Source organism: Xenopus laevis, chromosome 7L (genome assembly GCF_017654675.1).
Source record: "Xenopus laevis strain J_2021 chromosome 7L, Xenopus_laevis_v10.1, whole genome shotgun sequence".
NCBI lineage: Eukaryota > Metazoa > Chordata > Amphibia > Anura > Pipidae > Xenopus > Xenopus laevis.
The window spans coordinates 73,353,075-73,375,799 of record NC_054383.1 but is presented as its reverse complement, the minus strand read 5'-3'; the positions used below and the strand labels follow the sequence as shown (position 1 = coordinate 73,375,799).

The 22,725-nt window shown below is 34.2% G+C and overlaps 1 protein-coding gene across 2 annotated transcripts in view; it reads left to right on the top strand.

Moving 5' to 3' along the window:
* The window catches only part of LOC121395536 (kin of IRRE-like protein 3), a 729,825-nt gene that overhangs the window by 599,360 nt on the left and 107,740 nt on the right, over positions 1–22,725 (top strand). For both annotated transcript variants that reach the window (XM_041569178.1, XM_041569177.1), the window contains exons 6-7: positions 7,264–7,414; positions 20,042–20,147. In XM_041569178.1, the coding sequence (XP_041425112.1) occupies positions 7,264–7,414; positions 20,042–20,147 (257 nt within the window). The remainder of the gene's footprint in view (positions 1–7,263; positions 7,415–20,041; positions 20,148–22,725) is intronic.

The window sequence follows — 22,725 nt, the reverse complement described above, 5'->3', positions numbered from 1 at the left end:
GCTGTAATGGGCATTAAGAGGTCATATTCAAGGTTTGTCGAATTATGCCCTGAGGAATGTCATTATAAACAGTAATCAGCATTGTTTTATGAGAGATAGAACATATCAAACAAATGTATTTGCTTTTTAGTAGGTAAAATGTTTAGTTGTCAGTGGCTGGATAACTGCCTGTTAATATGGTCCGCTTACAATTTACCAATGCTTGTAATAAAGTTTTTATTTCAAAGTAAGGTCATTTGGTCTTGGTGGTGCTATTTGTCAGTGGAAAGAGAACTGGCTGAACTCTCATTTAAAGAGTATTTGTAAGTGGTACAATCTCGAATTAGGCTAGAGTTGTAGCTCATATACCACAGGGTTCTGAATTGGGCTCACATTTATTGTTTTATACCTTTTCTTCTAAGTTAAGGTGCAGATTTCTCAAAGGTCTAAGTGAATTTTTGAAATAAAAAACTTTGAATTTCAAAGTTTTTATTGGGTACTTCGACCATCAAATAGGCCAAATTCGACTTTGACTTTGATTCGAATTGAAAATACTTTGAATATTTGAAAATCGAAGTACTGTCTCTTTAAAAAACTTCGACTTCGCCACTTTAAACCTGCCGAATTGCTATGTTAGCCAATGGGGACCTCCTAGAACCTAGAGCCGAAGTCAAAGTTTTTTTTTTTTTGAAAATCGCTCAATTGATCGATTCAATTGTTTGAAGTGATCGATTTGAACGATTGCTACGATCGATCAAATGATTTTACTTTGACTGAAAACGGCCAAAAAATTCAAAATGGAAAGTTCAACTATCGAATTTGGCCAATTTGATGGTCGAATTACGAAGTTTTTTAACTTCGAAATTCGACCCTTGATAAATCTGCCCCTAAATGTTACTCCTGATGACAAAATACAAAGCTCTTAGAGCTGCAGATTTCATTTAGCAGGGTTTTTTTTTTTTTCAATGAATTGTATTACATTACTGGTGAATATTACACTCTTTGACATTGTGTATATTATTTAGAGTTGACACACATGGCTTTCTTATTCACTAATAAGTACAACATACCACACAATTAACCTCATTCACAAGAAGACCACACTGATTGTACATTTGTTAAATGTTAGGCAAGACTTTCTTTCGTAATGGGATGTTCAACCTCATCTACTGTTTAGAAAATAAGAAAATCACCTGTAATGTCAAAGCATTTGGTAAGGGATTGGAAACAATTTTTTACAAATTAAAAATATATTTTTGCAATCAAATCCTTGTTTTCTTGTTTTGTAAATAAAAAATCTTACTTGACTGTTAATTTATTGTCCTAAACTCTGTTAAATATTATAAGTATGCTTTTACTTTTAATACTCTAATACTTTTAAGAAGTATCATTTTTACTTTTATTATAAAACTTTTTTCACATTCAGGTATTTACAGATGTGGCAAGGTATATGGTTATATAGAACACATGGTAGGCTCTCTCTAAAGAGAAATTTTGTAGAAAAAGTGCTCCCCATGTAATTGGAATCATGGAAAAAAAACGAAATGATAAAATGGGGTTATAGAAGGGATGGCTTACCACAAAAGATTCTATAATACCTTGAAAATAAATGAGTAAATAAACCAAAGAATTCCTGAGGACGGAGAGAAAAAAAAAACAAATTGTTTGTGATGCTTACTAGGCTGCAAAATCTTGGAATCTCATCGAAAATACATATAGATGAAACAAAAACACAAAGCTCATAAAGTGAAAATTAAACTATAAACAAAGAACACAATGAAATAAAAACAAGATTTATAGCAGAAACCTTGTGTAGTATCTGCTTTAAACTATAACAATACAAGAAGTCACTTCAGAGTTCAGCCACATGTATAAAATATATATATATGGTCACAGAACTGCTTTGGAACCTCCAATAGCTTTATATTTCACTGTATGTGGTGTATTAGGCCTAATATCCTTAGGCAGGATGACATATAGAACTTTGTAACTTCCCGTATACTTTACCAATGGCAGCAGGGAAATAAAAGGTACTGTTTTATAACTAATATATAATAGCTTACCTTTCTGTAAACATGGCTTTTAGCTTTGAAAGGTCTTGCGCTTAGACAATAACTTCAAAAGTGTATGACTTATGAATATTTCCTTTTGGGGGGATAATGTTTTATGTGGAATACAGTATAGTTTCTGCAGATCAGTGAAACAGTAGTTTGTACTTTTGGGGGGCAACAAAGTATTGGGTTATTGACCTGCTGAAGCACACACCTTTTGTATTCAGTAATGTTTTTGTCAACAATCCTAAACTTTTTGTGATGAATTCATACCTGTGCGTTACATTAAATATTTTACATTGTATAACTAATTATCAGCTAGGTTAAAAGCAAGGAAAAGCCAGATGTACTTATAAACTTTGCAAAAATAATCCTTCAATCCTTTTTTTTAAAGTTGCTGTTGTTGTCATTATATCTGAACTTAACAATTTGGTGTGTGATTGGTCTTATAACAATTGTCTGGTTTTGGCATCAAACCATACACACAAATAGGGGCCCATTTACTTAGCTCGAGTGAAGGAATAGAGGGGAAAAAAATGTTTTTTTTGGCTTCTTCGACCATCGAATGGGCTACTTTGACCTTGACTACGACTTAGACTTCTAATCGAACGTTTCGAACTAAAAATCGCTCGACTATTCGACCATTCGATAGTCAAAGTACTGTCTCTTTAAAAAAAAACTTCGACCCCCTAGTTCGCCACCTAAAACCTACCGAAGTCAATGTTAGCCTATGGGGAAGGTCCCCATAGGCTTTGCTAGCTTTTTTGGGTCGAAGAAAAATCATTTGATCGATGGATTAAAATCCTTCGAAACGAACGAGGTAAATCGAACAAGGTAAATCCTTCGACTTCGATATTCGAAGTCGAAGGATTTCAATTCGGCAGTCGAATATCAAGAGTTAATTAACCCTCGATATTCGACCTTAAGTAAATTTCCCCCATAATGTTCATTTTGAAAACAGGGAGTTTCCCTCTATACCTTAGGAATTTAATGCAGGACATTGCAATATGTTTAAAGGGGTTGGGTTTACCATGAAACAGCATTATTAAAAACATAACGGGGTTTATTTTTATTTAATATATGAATAGAGGGGAAGGGTAATGCAAATCTACACACATTTTTACAGTAAAATATCACCTGCTATGTATTTGCTTAATATTTGATTATATTGTTAAAGGGTGGTTTAAGCAAAAAATCATTCTGGAATAAAAGTTACAGTAAGGGGCAGATTTATCAAAGGTCGAGGTGAATTTTCAAATTCAAAAAATTTTAATTTTGAGCTATTTTTTGTGTACTTCGACTAGGGAATAGTCCAAATTTGATTCAAATTTGAAAAAAATGTGAAAATTCGAATATCGAAATTTAAAAATTTGACTTCGACCGTTCGCTATCTAAAACCTGCCGAATTGCTGTTTTCACCTATGGGGGACCTCCTAGAACCCATTTGGAGTCAATTGGTAGACTTTGAAAAATCTAAGGTTTTTTTGGGGAAAACTGATTCAAATTTGATCGAATGCGCTATTACTTTGATTCGTACGAATTGAATACGGACCTATTTGATCGAAAACTGACTATTCAGCCAAAAAAAAAACCTCAACTTAATTTCGGTTGGTCTTTTCAAATTTCAAAGTTTTTCAAATTCGAAATTCGACACTTGATAAAAATGCCCCTAAGTGGTGGAAACACTTTTACTTATTACTTTGTTTTTTTTTTGTAAACAGTAAAAATGTTGGGGTGCAATCTAACCAGTTTATGGCAGACTGCAGAATAGATAATGAAATGCTAATGCAGGGAACCCCTTCTGGGGCTTAATAATTTTGTTTGCTCTGTTATATACCACTGTATCTGCTGTAGCTTTAATTGCATAAAGAAACTTTCTGTGCTGCTGCAGGTTTTCCTAATGACAGATTGGACTCATGCCCTGATCAAAAACTCTTAGTTCTCAAGGTGCCTCCTTGTCGAAATGGACATGTAACTTAAAGGAACAGTTCTGTGTAAAAATAAAAACTGGGTAAATAGATGGGACATACACAATACAAAATGTTTCTTATATAGTTAGTTAGCCAAAAATGTAATGTATAAAGGCTGGAGTGACTGGATGTCTAACGTAACAGAACAGTACACAACTTCCTGCTTTTCAGCACTCCAACTTAGTTAGTCAATGACTTTAAGGGGGCCACATGAGACATAACTGTTCAGTGAGTTTTCAATTGATCCTTAGCATGCAGGTCAGATTCAAAAGCAGCAGTTATAACCCATGTAGCCCCCCTTCAAGTCACTGGTTGGTTACTGCCTGGTAAACAATCAGTATAAACAAAGAGAGCTGCAAAGCAGGAAGTAGTTAGACATCAAGTCACTCCAGCCTTTATACATGAAATTTTTGGCTAACTAACTATATTGAAAATTTGCACAGTTTTTATTTTTATACTAAACAATTCCTTTAAGGCTACTCCATGTAACCAGTAGTATCAATAAGAAAATGAATAGTGTGCTATGGAAGTTGCATCATTGGGATCATAAACAATGGGCAAATTAGCACATGGGCAGAAACCCATAGCAACCTATCATTGATTAGCTTTTTTCAGCCAGTTGTGTGTAGAACAAGAAAGGCAAACATCTGATAAGGCAAAGTGGGTTACTGCCCAAGTGCAAACTTACCCATGTTACCCAGCATGGAGTAGACCAATGTCAACTGAATCAAAATCAGGCACCAATCTCTGATATCTGCGCAAAATGCTGTGCCTGCTTACATAGTTATACAGGATTTATGGGATCTCATTAAATGAGTCCCTCAGATTGAATAACAATGCCTTAAGTGAAGCATGTTTTTGTTTCCTTTATGTAGACTGCTTGTTTATCCAATACTTCCTTCTCTGGATGATAAGGTGTTTCCATAACCTTCACATTTGCATCTTAGGAGTGTTAAGCAAATAAAAAGCAAAGTAAATCAAAGCTATTACTGGGTTAATGGTCTAGCACAATCAGAATAATGAAGTATATGTTTCACTGATGATTTGTTAGACTCAGTTAATGGCCTAAGCTCTGCAACCATTTCTATTTTTTTTTTTATTTCCTATTCTTTACTATTAAATACAAAAATACAGTAATTGTTTTTAACACGTTTAAATCAGATGTTATTACAAAGTAAAATATAAAAAGAGATGACAAAAACAAAAGGAAGAAGTAGCTGTATGCTACATAAAATATATTGACATTCCTTAAAATAAAACGTGTAGAATAGCAGAAGAAGTACAGGCTGCTGTAATGTTTAATATACTATTAAGTAAGGCCGTGTTGACCCTGACCTGGTTCAACAACTTTGCAGAGCACCCAAAATGAATTGTGATTTTCAACCATTCCATCTACCATAAATTTTTAATAGCTAATCCTAGAATAAAATTGGCTCAATGGATTTCTAATATTTTTTTAAAATGGTGAACAGCATTTCTATATCCCTACCAGGCAGTGACAGCAGCTGAATAACTGTACTGTACCCATTTCAGTTAAATAGCACAATATGTACAGTTGAAGTAAGGTAAAAAATATGGACCCTGTACAGAGAAAAACATCCAGAAACTGCCAGCTTACTGGATAAATCTTTTGCTTGGGCATTATACTTTTTCACCTTTATTGTAGAGGGGTTTTATTTCCTGGAATGCTTCTACTTTTTCATTTTTTATGCTAGAAAATTTTTTCTTTTTTTCTTGTGAATAAAAATACACCAAGGAAATAAAAAAGAATCAAGAATTATTTAAATCCTATATAATCTTGACATGATCCTTTTTTATTCACCATCATCTTGCGGCTTTATTTTTTGACGCCAGACTGACAGGTTTTGCTATATATTTCCCAAACTAGCAGGAATCACACATCTTTTAATAGCAATACTGGCTTTATCACACATCACTTCTGACAGTATATACATGAGACACATATAAACACCTAATAATATGCATCTCGTTTATGGCTAACATGGAACAATGCTCTGCTACTATGCATCTTGATCCAACATATATCTAAAAGGATCCTTATTTATATGGATTTGTACAATTTAAATTCTTCATGATCGTAGTATAAATGGAAAAACATCATATCAGATACCTTATAGAGTTGTTCCTGAAGCAAGATTGCCATAGACAAATATAGAGACATATTTTAGATATGTTTATATTTTGTTCACATCTTAGTTAGAAGCTTTACTAGTCAAAGATATGTTTACAAGTAAACTGCTGCAAGAACACAGCCAAGACTTAAGTTTTGAATAAGTAGAAAAAATTGATTCTTGAAATTGTTTCTCAACGTAAAATGGGTTTAGAGTTGCTCTCTATTTAGGATGAGTACACATCTGTTAAAATATCGTTGACTAACTTCAACCTATGGTGAGAAATTTCTACTCATGGAATATTCTAGGAAGAGAAAGCTCCCTTCCACAATGTATGCATATTTAACAAGTTGTTTCATGTGCATGAATAATGAGCAATATGATATAGACATCTCCATCACATCATTTATTCTATTCTAAGGAGATTTCCAGAGATGTACCTGAACCAATAATTGCGCTGCAAATCAACAAACTGTCAGATGGCAAAAAGGAAACATCATGTTGTATCCATAAAAACACAGCTATCTATAGCTACAAATCGTGGAATTTTTGTAAAGGTCTAGAGAAGCTATTTTTACAGTTTGAATCAACATAAGTGCAAAGTGCAAAATATAGACATGTTTTTTACCTATAGTGCAGATTTTTTTCCCAGAATGTCAGTGTAAAAAGGGGACAATTTACCAATATAGCCAATAATTCTGTGTCCATGGGCAAACATGCCAACAACAAATTTGTTTGCCTATTTATTGTCAGTGTCATGTATTTTTAATAATTTCTGTTTTTTAAATGATTTAACAAGAAAGCGTGCCTTGTTTGATAATCAGTACACCTGTGTGAGCCCTAACTACTGTTTTGTCCTCAGTTTTTATATGGCTTTCTTCCTATATATGTATAGTTTTGTCACTCTGGGGAGATCCCACTATATGGACAGAGCTTTCAAATTACTGTAGTAAATTATTGGTGCACCTGTTTTAGGTATTTTTTATAGTCTGTGTTTTTATGCAGATGTGTAACTACTTAATTTTCACTTCTCTTCTTTTCCAGCATTCAATTAAATTTGCCAGTGCCCTCTGCTCTTACACCTTTACCTTGTTTCTTTGCTTTATCTTGTTTGTATTGTTTGCATTTCAGACTCTGCTGCGGGATGGCAAGAGAGAAAGCATTATCAGCACACTCTTTGTATCATCATCAGAGATAGAAAATGGCCAGACCATTACATGTCGTGCCACGAATAAAGCTGTACCTGGGGGAAAGGAAACAACAGTCACAATCAACATCCAACGTAAGTCCCGGCCGAGTTTTAAACAGCAGAATGCAAGGAATGCTGTATGAAACTTCCAAACATTTCCATTCATCTGTTTGCATTTATGATTTCAAAGTCCCTTCTGTTTTGTTAAAGATGAGTGGACTGATTTATAAGATGCCATATATTTGCAAGTTTTTGCCAATCAGCAGAAGTAAATGCAACCAACTGTATTTGATTTGTAATTGATTTGCAATTTTTACATTATGAAAATAACAAAAAAGCCTGCCATTTATTGTCTGGGTCAAGTCACAGTACTTCCACTTTTCAGTTTACATCAGAGTGCATAACAAATTCATTTGCACCAGCATTGCAAATCAATTCACTATTTGTAGCCTGAATCAAAACATTGCTTGATTTAGCACATTTTTGAGTCATTTTCTCAACTTGTAAATTAAGGTACGGTTTAATAAATTTGCCATTTTCCCTTCCCTAATTAAAAATGTTAGGAATAATGTTCAGCTGGTAATGTGGAAAGCACATGAAGAACATATAATATGAGTGATTATTTTGTTATGTACTGGTTAGTTTATGTTTGATATATCAGACACCATTGTGACATTCTAGGAGCATAATACTAAACTGAAGTTATAAATGGCTGTATAAACCATTTTTCTTTCTCATGCTGCCAGTAATTTGGCACCTAGACATTTTTCTTAAATTCAACTTATGTTTTATATACATTTTTGTAAGATTGCCTTCTCAGGGTTGTACTGTTATTCATTTCCTCTAAATGAAAATTTTCATTAAGTTTCTGAAGAGTAAAATTGCATTTTCCTTTACCTGTTAATTTAGTAATGAAATTCAAGAAAATTAAATAAATCTAATCCATCTTATTTTCTTTGAATACCCTTTCTTTCATCCAAGTGATTTCTATATTTAAAACCTTTCCCTCGTCTATTTTTTTTAATCTCCCTTCTCAGTATGTTTGATTTATGCAAAAACACTGTTGTGAACCAGGGTTTAATCACTGCCATATACCATTTCACATCCAGCCCTTAATGATTCTGAACAGACAAAGTTCTTTGCCTCTGAGTTGAAAAAAAAATATATACATCCACAGTGAATATTTATGTTTTCATTATTATCATGCACATGGAAACATTTTTATCAACTTCTACATTCTTAGGTAGTATTTTAGAATATGTACTGATCCCTAACAGCATGAGTTATTCATTTGCTACTTCTTTTTTAAAACAAAAACCCTTTATCATTAACACCCTTATTATACTAAATAAAATTATGGTTATTAAGAAACCATTTATTTTTGAATGCCATCTTACTCTGCAGTGGATGTGTAGTATATAATGAAAATGAAAATTTGACATGTAATATAATACCTCAGCTTGAGAATTACATGCAGTTCTGGACGACTTATTTTCTGTAGGGGGGTACTAATTAAATCAAGGACATGTTGAAAGCATAGTCAATACAACAAAAACAGTTAGAAATATGCCATATACTAGAACTAAAACTTAGAGAAGTAAAGAGAGAGTATTGATATTAGCTGAAAATAATAGCTAGACATTAGCAGTAAATGAAAGCTCGACACCTCTTGGACAGCGTTGATTGAATTAGACCTTTTTTAACATTCAGACTTTTAGAGGTTTTCATATTTTTTCGTAAGTAATTGTCTAAAAAAAATTTAAGAGGTTTTATAGATATTTGAATATTTTTTTCAGATGGTTCAATATTTTTTTCATTTGTGCTTTTTATATCTGGATTTTTTAATTTTAATTTATTCATGACATTCATGAGATATAGAGTTTAATCATGGTTTCAAAAAGCTCTAATGCCATTAAATTTTGATAATTTAATAAATGGGTCTGCATGTCATGTTTTATCTGCCAATGGTTAAACATGTTATGCCATGTTAAACAAGTAGTAATTGATTTCACTTATGGCACAAACCAGTAGACCTGTAGCTTAAGGTATCAGGTGCATTTATGGTAATTCATTTTAAACCATAAATCCAATTGGTTGCTATGGCCTACTAAACTTGATACAAATTACCTTACAAGTTTGTTACCATTGGAAAACATTTTCTATCACTTCATTTACTCAAGAATTCATAAGAGTTCTCAATTCTCAAATTTCTTTAAAAATGTAAGTTTATGGGACCTTTGCACAATGTGATTAAGCTTTACTCTAGTATTTTTACACTTCACAAAATAAAACCAACTAATGATATATATGAAACGAAAAGACATGAAAAATATTCCATGAAATTTCTTACGGGAAAATGTAAAATTGAGAAAACATTTGTTACTCTTAGTTTTAGCTATAAATCCATTAAAATATTATATAAAATAGGTTGAGTGCAGATTTTTCACCAGCCTATATTATGCTCACAAGAAACCTACAACAATGCCCCTCTTTCAATTTACAAATCACCAAACATGGGTTAGTCAATAAACTGAAGCTATGTATTCCAACTTAATTTTCCAAAGCACAATTATATAGCAATAATTTGTACATCCTGATCTTATGAAATGTTAAGTACATCTATTTTATTGATAGTTTTGGCACAGGAATAGGGCAGAATATATAGAGAAAGATTTACAATCAATTTTTATTGCTTCATAAACCAGTTCCCCCATCTGTGAAATTAAAGGGACCAAGACATTTTAGATCAATCAAAATGTAAAGATTATTTTACAACAACATAGCAATGGAGCAAAACAAACTTATAAAGCTGCTTGTGAATTACATTTTCTCCTTTCTCTTTAAGATGTCAGATCTGTATATGAAGCATAACTTATCACAATGCTGTTGCGCATTTTGCTGAAGGCTATTTACTGTTTCCCAAGTTTATTATTGGAATTCCTTTTACAACTATTCATAAATTGCCTACAATATCTAATTTCTGTAAGCATGAGGCATGGATCTTCTGTCTTCTCAATTATGTCCCATTTGATGTTCATTTCTTCTACATACAACAGATATCAAGATAGATATCAAGTACATGAATAAATCATACTTTGCCTTGGATTTCTAAGCTGTACCAATGAAATCTAATAGAAATGCAAACAATACAAAGGTCTGTATTTATATCAGCACTGAAGTGAAGGTCATTTTTGTCTGTTTGCAAAATAGTGACATTTATTGGTTTTTCATAGGACATGGGATCTTAGGTGCGAAAATACGCTTAGCTTGACACTGATCTTTTTTAGGGGTTAATTAGTTCACAGCTAAAAACATTTACATAACATAAAACACTTTGATATTATTTCACATCATAATAATAATCTTCTCCCTGCCATTTAGCTTAGGAGCTACCATTACATATAACATTATCCACCCGTAAATACTGTAAGTAACATTTACCCCAAATGTTAGTGATAAATAGAATCATCTTTAATAACCAAACTTACTAGAAATATGGGTGGGTGGGAGGAAAGATTTTTTTCCAGATGATGTTGGTCTGAAAATGCGGATGCTTTGGCAAACCCAGGTATTTATAACCTATTCAACACCTGTGGCCCAGCATTTCCCCCTATGAATATGTTTTGCCTTATTGCTTCTAGGAACTCAAACCCGATAAGGCCTCAATAATTCCTTAAAGCCTTTCTATTTGGCACTGACTCTAAAATGTCAGTATAGCCATAAACTAAGTATTCTTGAGAAGACTTGGGTGCTGGATTTTTTTTTTACTTGTTTTTGGGTTCAATCCTGAATGTCAAAAAAAATGTCAAAGCCTGAATGTAACTGAATTCCGCAAATGTCCATATTTTCCTTACAGGGAATCGTTATGCCATATAAATAAACGCATAACTTGATTTTTCATATTCTTTTGCATATAACCAATAATAAATGTAATGGATTATTGACACACAACCCTATTTTACCAGGCCAGCACTAACAGCACTCTCTGAAAAATAGAATACTATATTTTGTATAACATATACTAAGCATCACTGTTCATTCTTTACAAATCACTATAGGAGCCTTTTTTATTATAGTTATTGTTCAGGTTCTAGAGGGAGATGTTTTTTAGGTTTGTTTTGATTTAGAGGGGCATTTTGAGCAATAGCATATTTCATAGCAGTGGAGCTTGTGGCCTTCTGCCTGAACAAGCAGACAAATCTAAGTATATGCAAAAAACTTCTCTGGGGTCCTTAAACAATATTCAATTAGCAAACAGTTAAAAAAGTTCAAGAATTGTCTCTTTATACATAAAAATTACCATCTACCTAGAAGACATGGACACATTTTCATAAATTAGGATAATCCATTTTTAATAACAGCATAAAGATATACATAGAAATCTTCTCCACTGCAAAATACTTGTCCAGAAATTAAATCAATACAACCCATCATTACTGCTGGCATGAGCTAAATTATCACTGGTGCACCAGGATTAGGTGCACTAGGGGCCAGTAATTTATATGGGACTATAAAAAAAAGACTGATGTGAGTATCTGATCCCAATATAGTATTGTAAAAATGTAGATTTTCATCTACAAATATATACAGACATATAAATCAAATGATATACAACACAAAATTCAGTGCTGAAAAACAGTTATTACCATATAAAAGCAAAAGAGAAAAGTGATATGTGATGTGCTAAAATAGTAGGGCATAGATGCATAGTGCAAAAATTAATTAGCTCATCGCCCTTTACAGCACTTAATACTGTTGTGTAAAAGCATAAACTGTAAATTGCCTATATCTTCTTTGTCATGGGAATACTTTTTATAATCTATTTTTTAATTTATATTTTCTGTGAAAGCTTTTCACAGAATTGTGTGTGTTTGTGTGTGTATTTGATTATGTATACAGAGATCATACCCACAACTGTAAATAAACAGTACAAGATATATAAACTATATACCACAAGATTGTAAAAGTCACCAGTGTACTCCGTACATGTATCAAGACACTGTCCTCTCCTCCCATCAGCCCAAAGAAGTTCTGAGGAGCCTTAATTTGGGCCCTGCCATATAAATAATTAGCAACTGATACAGTACAATAATGTAAATCACACAATAAAATATGGCTGCTGAAATATCCAGATTATGATAACTGTAACACGCATGTAATATTAAACTATCAACATAAATAGGCAGAAATGCAGAAATAATACCTTAAATGACAATGATGTTGAATTGAGGTGTGTAACTTCCAAATAAATTCAGCAATATCTACACTGTAGTGCATGCAGCAAAATCAATGAAATCTTTGCTTGGTGAGTTTAGTAATGGCTGTAATCAATGAAAATCCATTGAAAATCATAGGTTGCTCCTTATCTGGCTGGAAAATAACAGAGCCCAAGAGTTTCCCTGCCAGTGTAATCTGCACCCTGCCACTATGGAAATGGCAAGGAGTACTTCACTCACTATTTGAAATGTAATTGATGGCACCAGTCATTCAGCTCTGAATTAACAATGGACAGGCATTTAAAAAGCATTATAAAAGCTGTTCAGTCATTTAGGGATGTCACTGAGATACTGTTAGTATCTCTGCTGGGAACCCTTGTCTCTCATTTGAAATTAAACTCAGCCTTTTCAAGCTCTATCTTAAAAACTTTTTAGTGGAGGCAAAACAAAACTGGGTCAAAATAATGGGACTTTGGGTTGGGGTCTACACTTTATTATATTACAACAGACAATTTTAAATGTCTATTTTGTTTCACTGATCTACTGTATGGATTGGAATGAGTATACAGTTGGGAGTATTTGTATTTTCTCTTGCTTTCTGCAATCATTTGTTGATGGGTCCTTAAAGGGCAGTTCTAGCTGTTATTCACTATTTAAGAAAACATGAGTGTGTAATCATGACAAAGGTTACAGTAAACAATATTACTGAACTCATACACAGTGTAAACCATCACTCTAACAGGGTTTTTTTCCCAGATATCTTTGGGCCTTAAGGGGGTTATGTGAAGGTGTACAGTTGCCCACCCACCATGTGACCCTCTTCAAACCTTCTTTCTCTATTTGTGACGAGGCTCTGTAAATATTTGTATTAAACTTTGTAGCTAGTTGAGAGATTTTCTTTAATGCATAAGAAAGTGTCACAGAAGACAAACTATTGACAAAGTCAGTAATCACCCATAGATAAAAGGCCTCTTAAGCACAAAAATGACTTTGGCGTAATACCTAGAGCTGCTCTCTGATTTTTTTTATGTAGGGATTCCCTCTGTTATTCTCTCCAATATTCCAGATGCACTTTAATTCTGGTGGTTTGCACACCGATGGCATTGGCCAACACACTAGATAGATCAAAATACAGGAAATAGGGACAACCCTAATGTAGACATCAGAGATTTTGCAACAGCCCTGTACTTTGTTTCAACCTTATCTGCAAAGGTTACAGATAAATCTAGTCTAGTCCAGAAGACTCAGAGTTTCACAATATTTTTTATATGGGAACTGGTGGTATTGTGGAACATGCCGATCTGTTCTTTCACACGTATGCAATCATAAGATTAAACCCTAGAACTTAAAACTGTGGTCGATCTCAGATGACATTGAAGGGCTCTTTTTCTGTCCATAAGTTCAGTGAGCAAAATGCAATATCTAGCTTTTTCCCTTATTACTGTAGTTTTGCCACAACTCTAGTGTTTTTGCTGTCACAAGGGGGTGTTGCGTCTGACATAATTGCACTATGCCCAGTGCAATTGTGTCCAATTCACCTAAATGCATGCAACACTGGATTTCATGGGCGGGTGCCCCTAGGCCACACGGTCCTAGCACCCAGCCCCACGGTCCTATCGCCCGCATACCCCCCTCCCCTCGAGCACGTATATGTGTGCCTGCCCCAGAGCACTAGGGAGGAGATCTTCTCAGAAAGAGGCTGATTGGCATGTCGCCCCTAATATTTTGCCACCCTTTGCAGCCTTTGTGGCCTCGCCACAAATCTGGGCCTGAATGCATGAGACCATGCACACATATTGATACAAAAAGGACACTTTGTTTAGAGGTCCATATTGGCATCATTTCCACAGGTTTTAGCAAAATTGTGGTTTGCTTATTGACACTGTGTGCAAAGGGAAGCCTGTAGCTTTCAAATGCTCAGGGGGTGGTGGTAGCTCCAAGGTTCTCCTGCCTCAACTGAGGAGCAGTGCCCAATTTAGAATGGAAGTCAGGAAGGACTGAGCATTGTTGTACAAATAGAAGAAGTGGAAAGAGCACATTTTGACACAAATTAATGAATGAGGTATCATGTGCAACATACTGTGAGTTAAAGTGCAGGAGCATGACTGTGCTTGCAGTTGGTAATAAATGACCCCTCTTATGTCCTATAGTTGATAAGCCTCTGTAGGCCTATGGGTCAGATGTGGCCTTCCAAATGATTTCTGTAGCCTCCAGCCTGCCAAAAAGCTGCACAAAAAAATTCAACAAAAACATATTGTAAGGGCCAGGCACCCACTACTGTTTTACATAATTTTGCCAACTGAGGACATTTCAATTAATTCTCACTAAAATTTGGCCATACATTAAGTTTCAAGCTAAAAACATCTTACTTGCAATTGAATGTTGCTTTTCAATTGACACCAACACATGCAGGTGAAATGTTGCTGTTTTACAAATTCAGGGCAAAGACTGAAAAGGAGAGCAGAAGTTGAAATAAAATGTTTAAATATATTAACAGTCCACTGAGAAGCAATCTGCATAATGAACTGCTCTTTATCTGATATCTTAACTAATGTTGCAGCTGGATAATTGAGGATATTTTTGTACTGACCCTTCAACACAAATTTATTGGAGATAAATCTTGCAGTTAATATGGGGGTCTGCTTGCAGGAGATTGCTGTCTACATTTAACTGGGTGGAGTCCTTAATTTTTGCTGCCACTTCAGCACAATGTTTTATAAATAAAATGTATTGAGAAGGCAGGTAAGAATCATATACGCTTGTATATTACCTAATGCAAAAGGTAAACATTTACAAATTGGTATATGTTTAGATTGAACTGTTTCTGCCACATTAATTGTATAGGTGTATATTGGAATAATTTCAGAACAGTGACTTCTTTAATTTTTTTCCCTTAATATGAAAAGTACAGTATATTGTTTCAGTGTGTTACTGGCCTTACTTGCCATGGTTACATTTAAGGATCTACATAAAGATGCATTCGGGAGAAGAAACTATGATAAATGAGGTATTGCAGGTTATAGGGAAGTTTTTTAAGGATTGCTCTGGGACTTATCAACCAATGAGGAAAACAAGTTAAATGTGAAGGGATTTCCATTAGATTAAAGTAATAACCCTTGTAAAATATAGAAGACATCTTTAAAGGGAATTGAAACTGGAGGTCATATTGTATGACTATGAACGATTTAACAACTTGATAAAAAAAAAGTTAGTTTGTAACAGCCACTTCTTTTCTAAACTTTTTTTGTTCCTAGATTGCTATTTATACACAACATAATTTGAAATAATCTTGCCCCTACAAACCAATCAAGTTTCTAACTTCAAAATTATCCCACTAAATCCCTTTAAAATTACTCTAATGCTAAACTATCCCTTCATTATAAAAGTCTTTCATACTCTTATCCCTTATTCATAGTTCACATACTCAAGGGTCTTACAATAAAAAAAACAATGTCTAAAAGCAATAGGAAATGGTAAATGTTATTTTCTTACAGCCATTGATGAATGCAAACTGCCTACCTGACCCATGCCATTAAAAAAGCTTATAAAACTAGTAAATATAACCGCTTTTTTTTTGTACAGCATACTCTAGTAGCATGCAGTGAGTAGAAAGTCTTTCCAAAGTCACAAAACCTCTACATAATTTGCAAATAGATATTAGTGATATTTTTTGTTAAATTGTGTTAATAATTTATTCATACATTACCTTGGGGAAGGAAGAATACACTGTACTACTAGCATGGTTGCTTCTTTAAAAGAAAATATTTTTAGGGAATACAGTGGGCCAGATTCAATTCAGTGAGAAAATCACAGTTAATTCCTTCCAATTTTTCCCATAGACTTCAAAAGAGTTTTCACGTGATAAACAGTGAGAAACGTTTTTCAGAATTAAATTGCATCTCAAATTGAATCTTGCCCATGTGTTTTCACATAATAAACTTTTTCTCACTGAACTGAATCTGGCCCAATGTTCTTAAAGGCAAAGATAAGAAGCAAGGAATTCAAAAGTGTTTTGAGGGTACATACAAAATTGCTTGGCAGGAAAGAAAAGAGAACATTTTTAAATTATATGTACGAAGCCAGAAAGAAATTTAATGACTATTATGTAAATGGTGATAGAAAGTCTATCCAGTTTGGACCAAAATTGATATTTAAAACAACATCAGTGAGCATGCACAGAAGCATATAAATTCAAATATAGGCCTTACTGTAAGATCTACCAGGCAATCAAAGTTATTAAGACATTAAAACATGTCATAAAAGTAAGTCAAGTTATTTTTCTTTTTTAATATGGAACTCTTAAAGGGATTCTGTCGTGATTTTTAAGGTGTAGTTTGTATTTTTAAATTACACTGTTTACAATGCAAATAAATCACTCTACCATATAAAATTGTATTCCATCAAATGTATATTTTTTTTAGTGGTAATATTGTTGTGTAGGCAGCCATCTCAGGTCATTTTGCCTCAGGTCATGTGCTTTCAGAAAAAGTCAGCACTTCATGATGTAACTGCTTTCAGTTAAGCTCTTCTTTCTCAAACTCAATGTAACTGAAGAAATCACAGTGGGACTTGGATTTTTACTATTGTGTTCTGTTCTTATATCTACCAGGGAGCTGTTATTTGGTTACTTTCCCATTGTTCTGTTGTAACATTGCTGGGGGAGGTGGCATCACATGACTTATGGCACCTGGGAAACTGACATGTCTAGCCCCGTGTCAGATTTCAAAATTAAATAAAATAAAATCTGTTTGCTCTTTTGAAAAACAGATTTTAGGACACATGTGGCATTTTTACATGTGCATTTTTAGAAATCCCTTGAAAATGTTTACTATGAAAATAATGTTCTAAATAGTGATGGGTTTCACGTCACCGAAAATTCACAAAATGGCGAAAATTCCCTGAAATGCATTCAATGCATTGTGACAAACTTTTTCTCACCCATTGAAGTCTTTGAACATCATTTACATGGCAAAACTTTGCTTATCACTATTTCTAAACTATTTGTGCAATTGGCATGGAGCCTCTGATGGCAATTGTATATGTAGGATGGTAAAAATCTTTAAATTGGTTAATTTCTCTAAGAAAGGTTTTGGCCGGCTAGGTTTTGTCCTTTATTACATTTGGGAGGGGGGAGCAGGTCCCCACTTGCTGGAGGAGATGTGTTGTGCTGCACAGGGCCTGGGACCAGGGTAGGTTCCGGTAAGTGAAGTAAGCGCTAGGATCATTTTTAAACAGTTTACTCTAGGAGTGTGAGGTAGGATCAGGGGTTAGTTAGTAGAATCAGGGGTTAGTTAGTAGATGCTCCAAAAAGAAAGGGTTGTACCTTGCGGGTGTCCATGCTGCCAGGATAGGGAGTCTAGCAGTCAGGCTTAGGAACATATAGATTCCTGGAGTAAGACACCAAAGTGAGCTTCTCCTCACTTTGGGGATTTTACAACCTATTGAAAGGATAATATGATTTCAAGTTGAAAGCGAATGTTAAAAATTCTAGACTTTTATTCAAATTAAAAAAAAATTAGAAAAAGGTTGAAAGCGTTGGGTCCCCTGCAAAAAAATCTTTGGAGGGCACAACACACAGTCCCTCCTCCCCTGCCCCTCCTTGGCCCGATTGCTAGCTGCTTGTGGCACGTGCTGAAGTTTAAGGCAGGAGACGGGAAAATGATAGAGCAGGCCCCATGGTCCGTGACACCCACAACAGCAGGGTCTGTTGTATATTTATATTATGCAAATGAGTAAAGAACTATTTCTTAAGGTGATAGAGCCCTTTCAAGCAACAATTTTGGCTCTATGTAGACATCTGGGAAAAAGCATTGAAAGTGTGTGGGTAACATTATGATTACTGAATGCTCATTTTCTCATTATATTATTTACCATTTATTACAGTCATTTAAAAAAACATACTTAGATATTTCGTTTATTTCCCATTTTAGAACCCATGGAAAGGATAATATGATGTACTATTAAAATAGATGGAAAGTGTATTTTACATTCTAGACTTTAATTAAAATGGTTGCAAGTCACCATAGTTAATCTTACTTAAACCAAAAACTACAGATTTTCAAGATATTTTATCCCTGACCAACCAAAGGTTGCTACCTGTGCAGGAATGTTTGCCTTTATATCTCATCACAACAACAGAACAGCAATGGGAAAGAATAAGCCCATGACCCATTAAGTCTGTCCTTTTCACCACAGGGTACAGACCTGATGGGATCAGTGGACCATTAACATTGTCCCTCTCACCACAGGAGCACATGGTGACACAAACAGAATGGACCTATATCCAATTACCTCTGTCACTATCGCTACAGGGTGACCAGTGACCTACTGTATTAGCAGACAGATTGACAAGTCATAAGCTCATATCTTGGTCTGAATATTTAACAGATTCCTCTTCACAGTGAAGTAGTATCTGAAAAATAATTCTCATTTCCCCACCCTTTCTCAAACCCTATATGGAACAATGGTATTTTTAGCTCTCTATGTTTCACTAATAACTGATGGCATAGGAATTGTCTGCATTAAATAGCATCTTCTTTTCTGGAGATACTAATTGGATGGATGAAAGACACAACAGCTATCGGAAGACTTTGAAATGAGATTTGGAATAAAGATTTTGCTCACTCTGAATTGCTTACGCGGAAAAGCAATTAAAAATGCTATTAACAGCTACGAACTGCATCTGGAACGGAAGCACACACATTGGAAAATAATTATATGTAACCCTTCTCCTTCTGGCTGTTATATAAACTGCATATAGCCAACAGTTTGGACAGGGATTATGTAACCTAGAAAAGACTGTATGAAATGTTATTACCTGCTTGCATGTTAATCCCTATATATTTTATGGAGTTGTTTTGTTGCTGTTAATCACTTTATTTTGATTTTCACTACTGTTGGGAGTTATTTTGCCTTAGTGGGAGATAATTAGCTCCTCCTCACATTTTAACATCAAGGGCAGCTAATACAATGAGGTAGTAGCACTATTTTATTTGTTTTACAGTCATCAGAATGAGCGAGAGATGTTGCTCTGGGAAAAATATTAGACATAAAGAGTGACAAGGATTAGGAGCTGCTGAATATCCCAGCTGTGGAAGGCGCACTGAGGCATCTCCCCAGAACTGTTAGAGGTGCCATATTGTCTGTAGGCTGGTTGCCTTTAAAATTACATGTTGAGAGTCATATTTAGGCAAGCTCCAATGTTCTTGTAACAAGGATGTAATACCGATTCAATTGCCAGTACCAGTAGTACAAAATTCTAAACTTTGATTTTAATTATGAATATGAAAATAAATTATGAAATAATATTCCTCTAGTAAAAAAAAAACTGCATGATTCAAAACAATAAAAAAAATTTAATTCCTGGTAGACAATATATTTGCTACTGTCCTAAGAATACTGTTGCTCTGACCATCCCTATGGACTCATGTTAAAACAAAGCTGAAATATCCAAGTTTTTGTACTGAAAAATTTAACTTTTGTTATGTGTGTTTTGTGTTTCCAGATCCACCTCTGGTCAATCTTACAGTAGAGCCGCAACCTGTCCTGGAGGATAATGTGGTGAAGTTTCATTGTGCAGCTAAGGCAAATCCTGCAGTCACTCAGTATCGGTAAGCATTTTCCTACCTTTTAAATGGCTGATAAAAGTTATCAAATACTGCACACTTTATTATAAGTATGGTTTCTGCAAAGTCTGAGAATTTGTCAGTTGACAACCTAATTATAAAATGTTGTCTAATGAACGAAATGTAATTCTAAGAAGCACATACAAATGTTCAATGGTTTTAAAAGTTATATGTGAGTATATACAGTATTTGATGAATTAGTCTTCCAATGTTTTACTTTGCTCAAATAATTTAATTTGTTTTTGCAAAAATAAAATCTTTGGAAGACTTCAGCAAATCCTGTGAGTGCCATACTTTTGCATTATATATTCTGCATTCAGCGCTGGCTGCTACTATATTGACTGAGAATCAGCAGTGCAGAAAGAAACAGACAAATAAATAATAAATTGTGCATTCATTTGCAAATAACTTTTGAAGACCATTGAACAAGTTTGATGAATATATTGGAAACTGGCCTATTGGATGTTTCCTTTTATTAGGCCCAAATGTATTTGGGTCCCCTATAACTAACATAAGTCAAAGTATTTTTATCTAGTTTGCTGTTTAAGTTATTAACACCATGGGATCTCATCTAAAGTAACACATGCATGTTAATAATAATAATAATAATAATAAAAATAAAAAAAAACACAATGTATATAACAGAACCATGTGTTTTTCCCAAGAGGTGAAAGTAAAGCCTCATCCCTGGCATTTGCATCTCAGGGGATGTAAATTGTTTCTCAAAATGTAGGAAATATATTGATGCTTTAAAGGGACCCAAGTTGCTATTGCATAAGCCCAAATTTTCTTTTGTAAACTGCTGCTGATTGCTTTCCATTGTTGTTAGTGGGAAACTATTGTGTTGTGTTGGCAGCTTAACACAAGGATGTCTGAATTTTCTCAATATTGTCACCACATTTCTAAATTCTGTATTCTTTCATAATAGTGTAAGTGAAATCCAACAACCCTGTGTGCCATTGCCAGAAAGATTTCTACTCCTTCAAAGAAGTTATTAATGATATTTAGTTATGAATATATGAAATGTATTGATCAAAATATTTGTTTATCCGAGTTCACCTTCGCTGTTAAAGTAATTTTCTATTCTATCAAAGACAGCAATCCTTTTTAATGGAGTGGCTTTATGGCAAATTCATTTTCTGTAGCATGCTCCTATGTATAGGGCTGAAGAATTGACTTTTGATACAATATAACCAACATTAATTCCCATGTAATGAAGATGCCAGCACAGCAGTCTTAAATATTCCTTGTAAAGAAAAAAATGTCAAAGGCTTACAAGTGCAGACTTCAATCCACATGCATGTTAACTATGTGCATAACATTGCTGCATGTAGAGAAAATGCCTGCTGAAAGATCAATCAATGAAAGCATGAAAATAATTTGTAGATACAATATACCAAAAGAAAAATGCTTGAGTGGATTATTTCTATGGATGAGTCAAGTCACCATCTTCTAATAGACGCATGGTCGTGGACAGAGAATTAGATACAGTTCCATATATGAAATTTGCACTAATGACTACATACCAACAGCTCATCAAATATAGGAGCTTTAAGCTTTATGATCTAACAAATGAAAATTTGCTTTTACAAAACTAAGGGGTAATCTTTGCTATGCGATCACAGCAGCGTGGGACAGGGATACCTGCACAGAAAGATCAGAGGAAGCACAGTGTTAAACATGTTTTTTTATTGATAAAAAAAACAGATGCTGTGCACAGATTCCACAACGACAAAGGATTTAGATGCTTTAATGAAATGTTATCAGAACCGCATCTGTTACACCTGTTCTACTTATAAATGGACAGAATATGAAACTTACATCTGCCTCAGTGTTTGTAGTAATAGAAATAAATTAAGGCAGTTTATTTGCAATGGTATGATTTATTTTCTGGTTGCTATTAAATTAGTTGAGAATACCATTGTAGTTACACAATATACATGAAAGGGTTATTCACAAACATCTTTGCTTAGCAAATGCAGAATCCAAATCCAAAATCAGAATCCAGAGTGGAATTTCCTTGCATCACATTTTCTTCCATACAAAATTTTATTTTTGGGTGTAAATCTCCTTTAAATATAATGCACTGGTAAATAACGGATTTGCTTCAGAAACACAGTTTATATAAATAGGCTGAGGTATAGTCATGGAGGCAGCCATTCAAACTAAATAGGGGGGGGGAGGCACATATTTACACAGCAGATGACCGAAACTGTACAGAATACAATGGTTTTAGTTCTTACACAGGAATATAGAGGTCAGTTGCCATTCATGGTCCTATTCCTTGGAGTGTAGCATGTTTTTCATATTCTAATTTGAGTTTTTCTGACAGTTACTAGGGGGAAAAATTAGAAAACCTCTAAAAGCCCAAATTGCTTAATAAAGGTCCAATTGGATCAGCACAGCTCCCATTGACTTGTATAGGACCTCAACAACTTTTACCTGGCAAATTTTTGTATTCGAGTTTTTGTGGTTTTTACACTTAATAAATCTAGAATTTTTTTGAGTTTTACAGATATATAGAACCACATTTTTTTAGAGATTCTAGAAAAAATAGAAATTA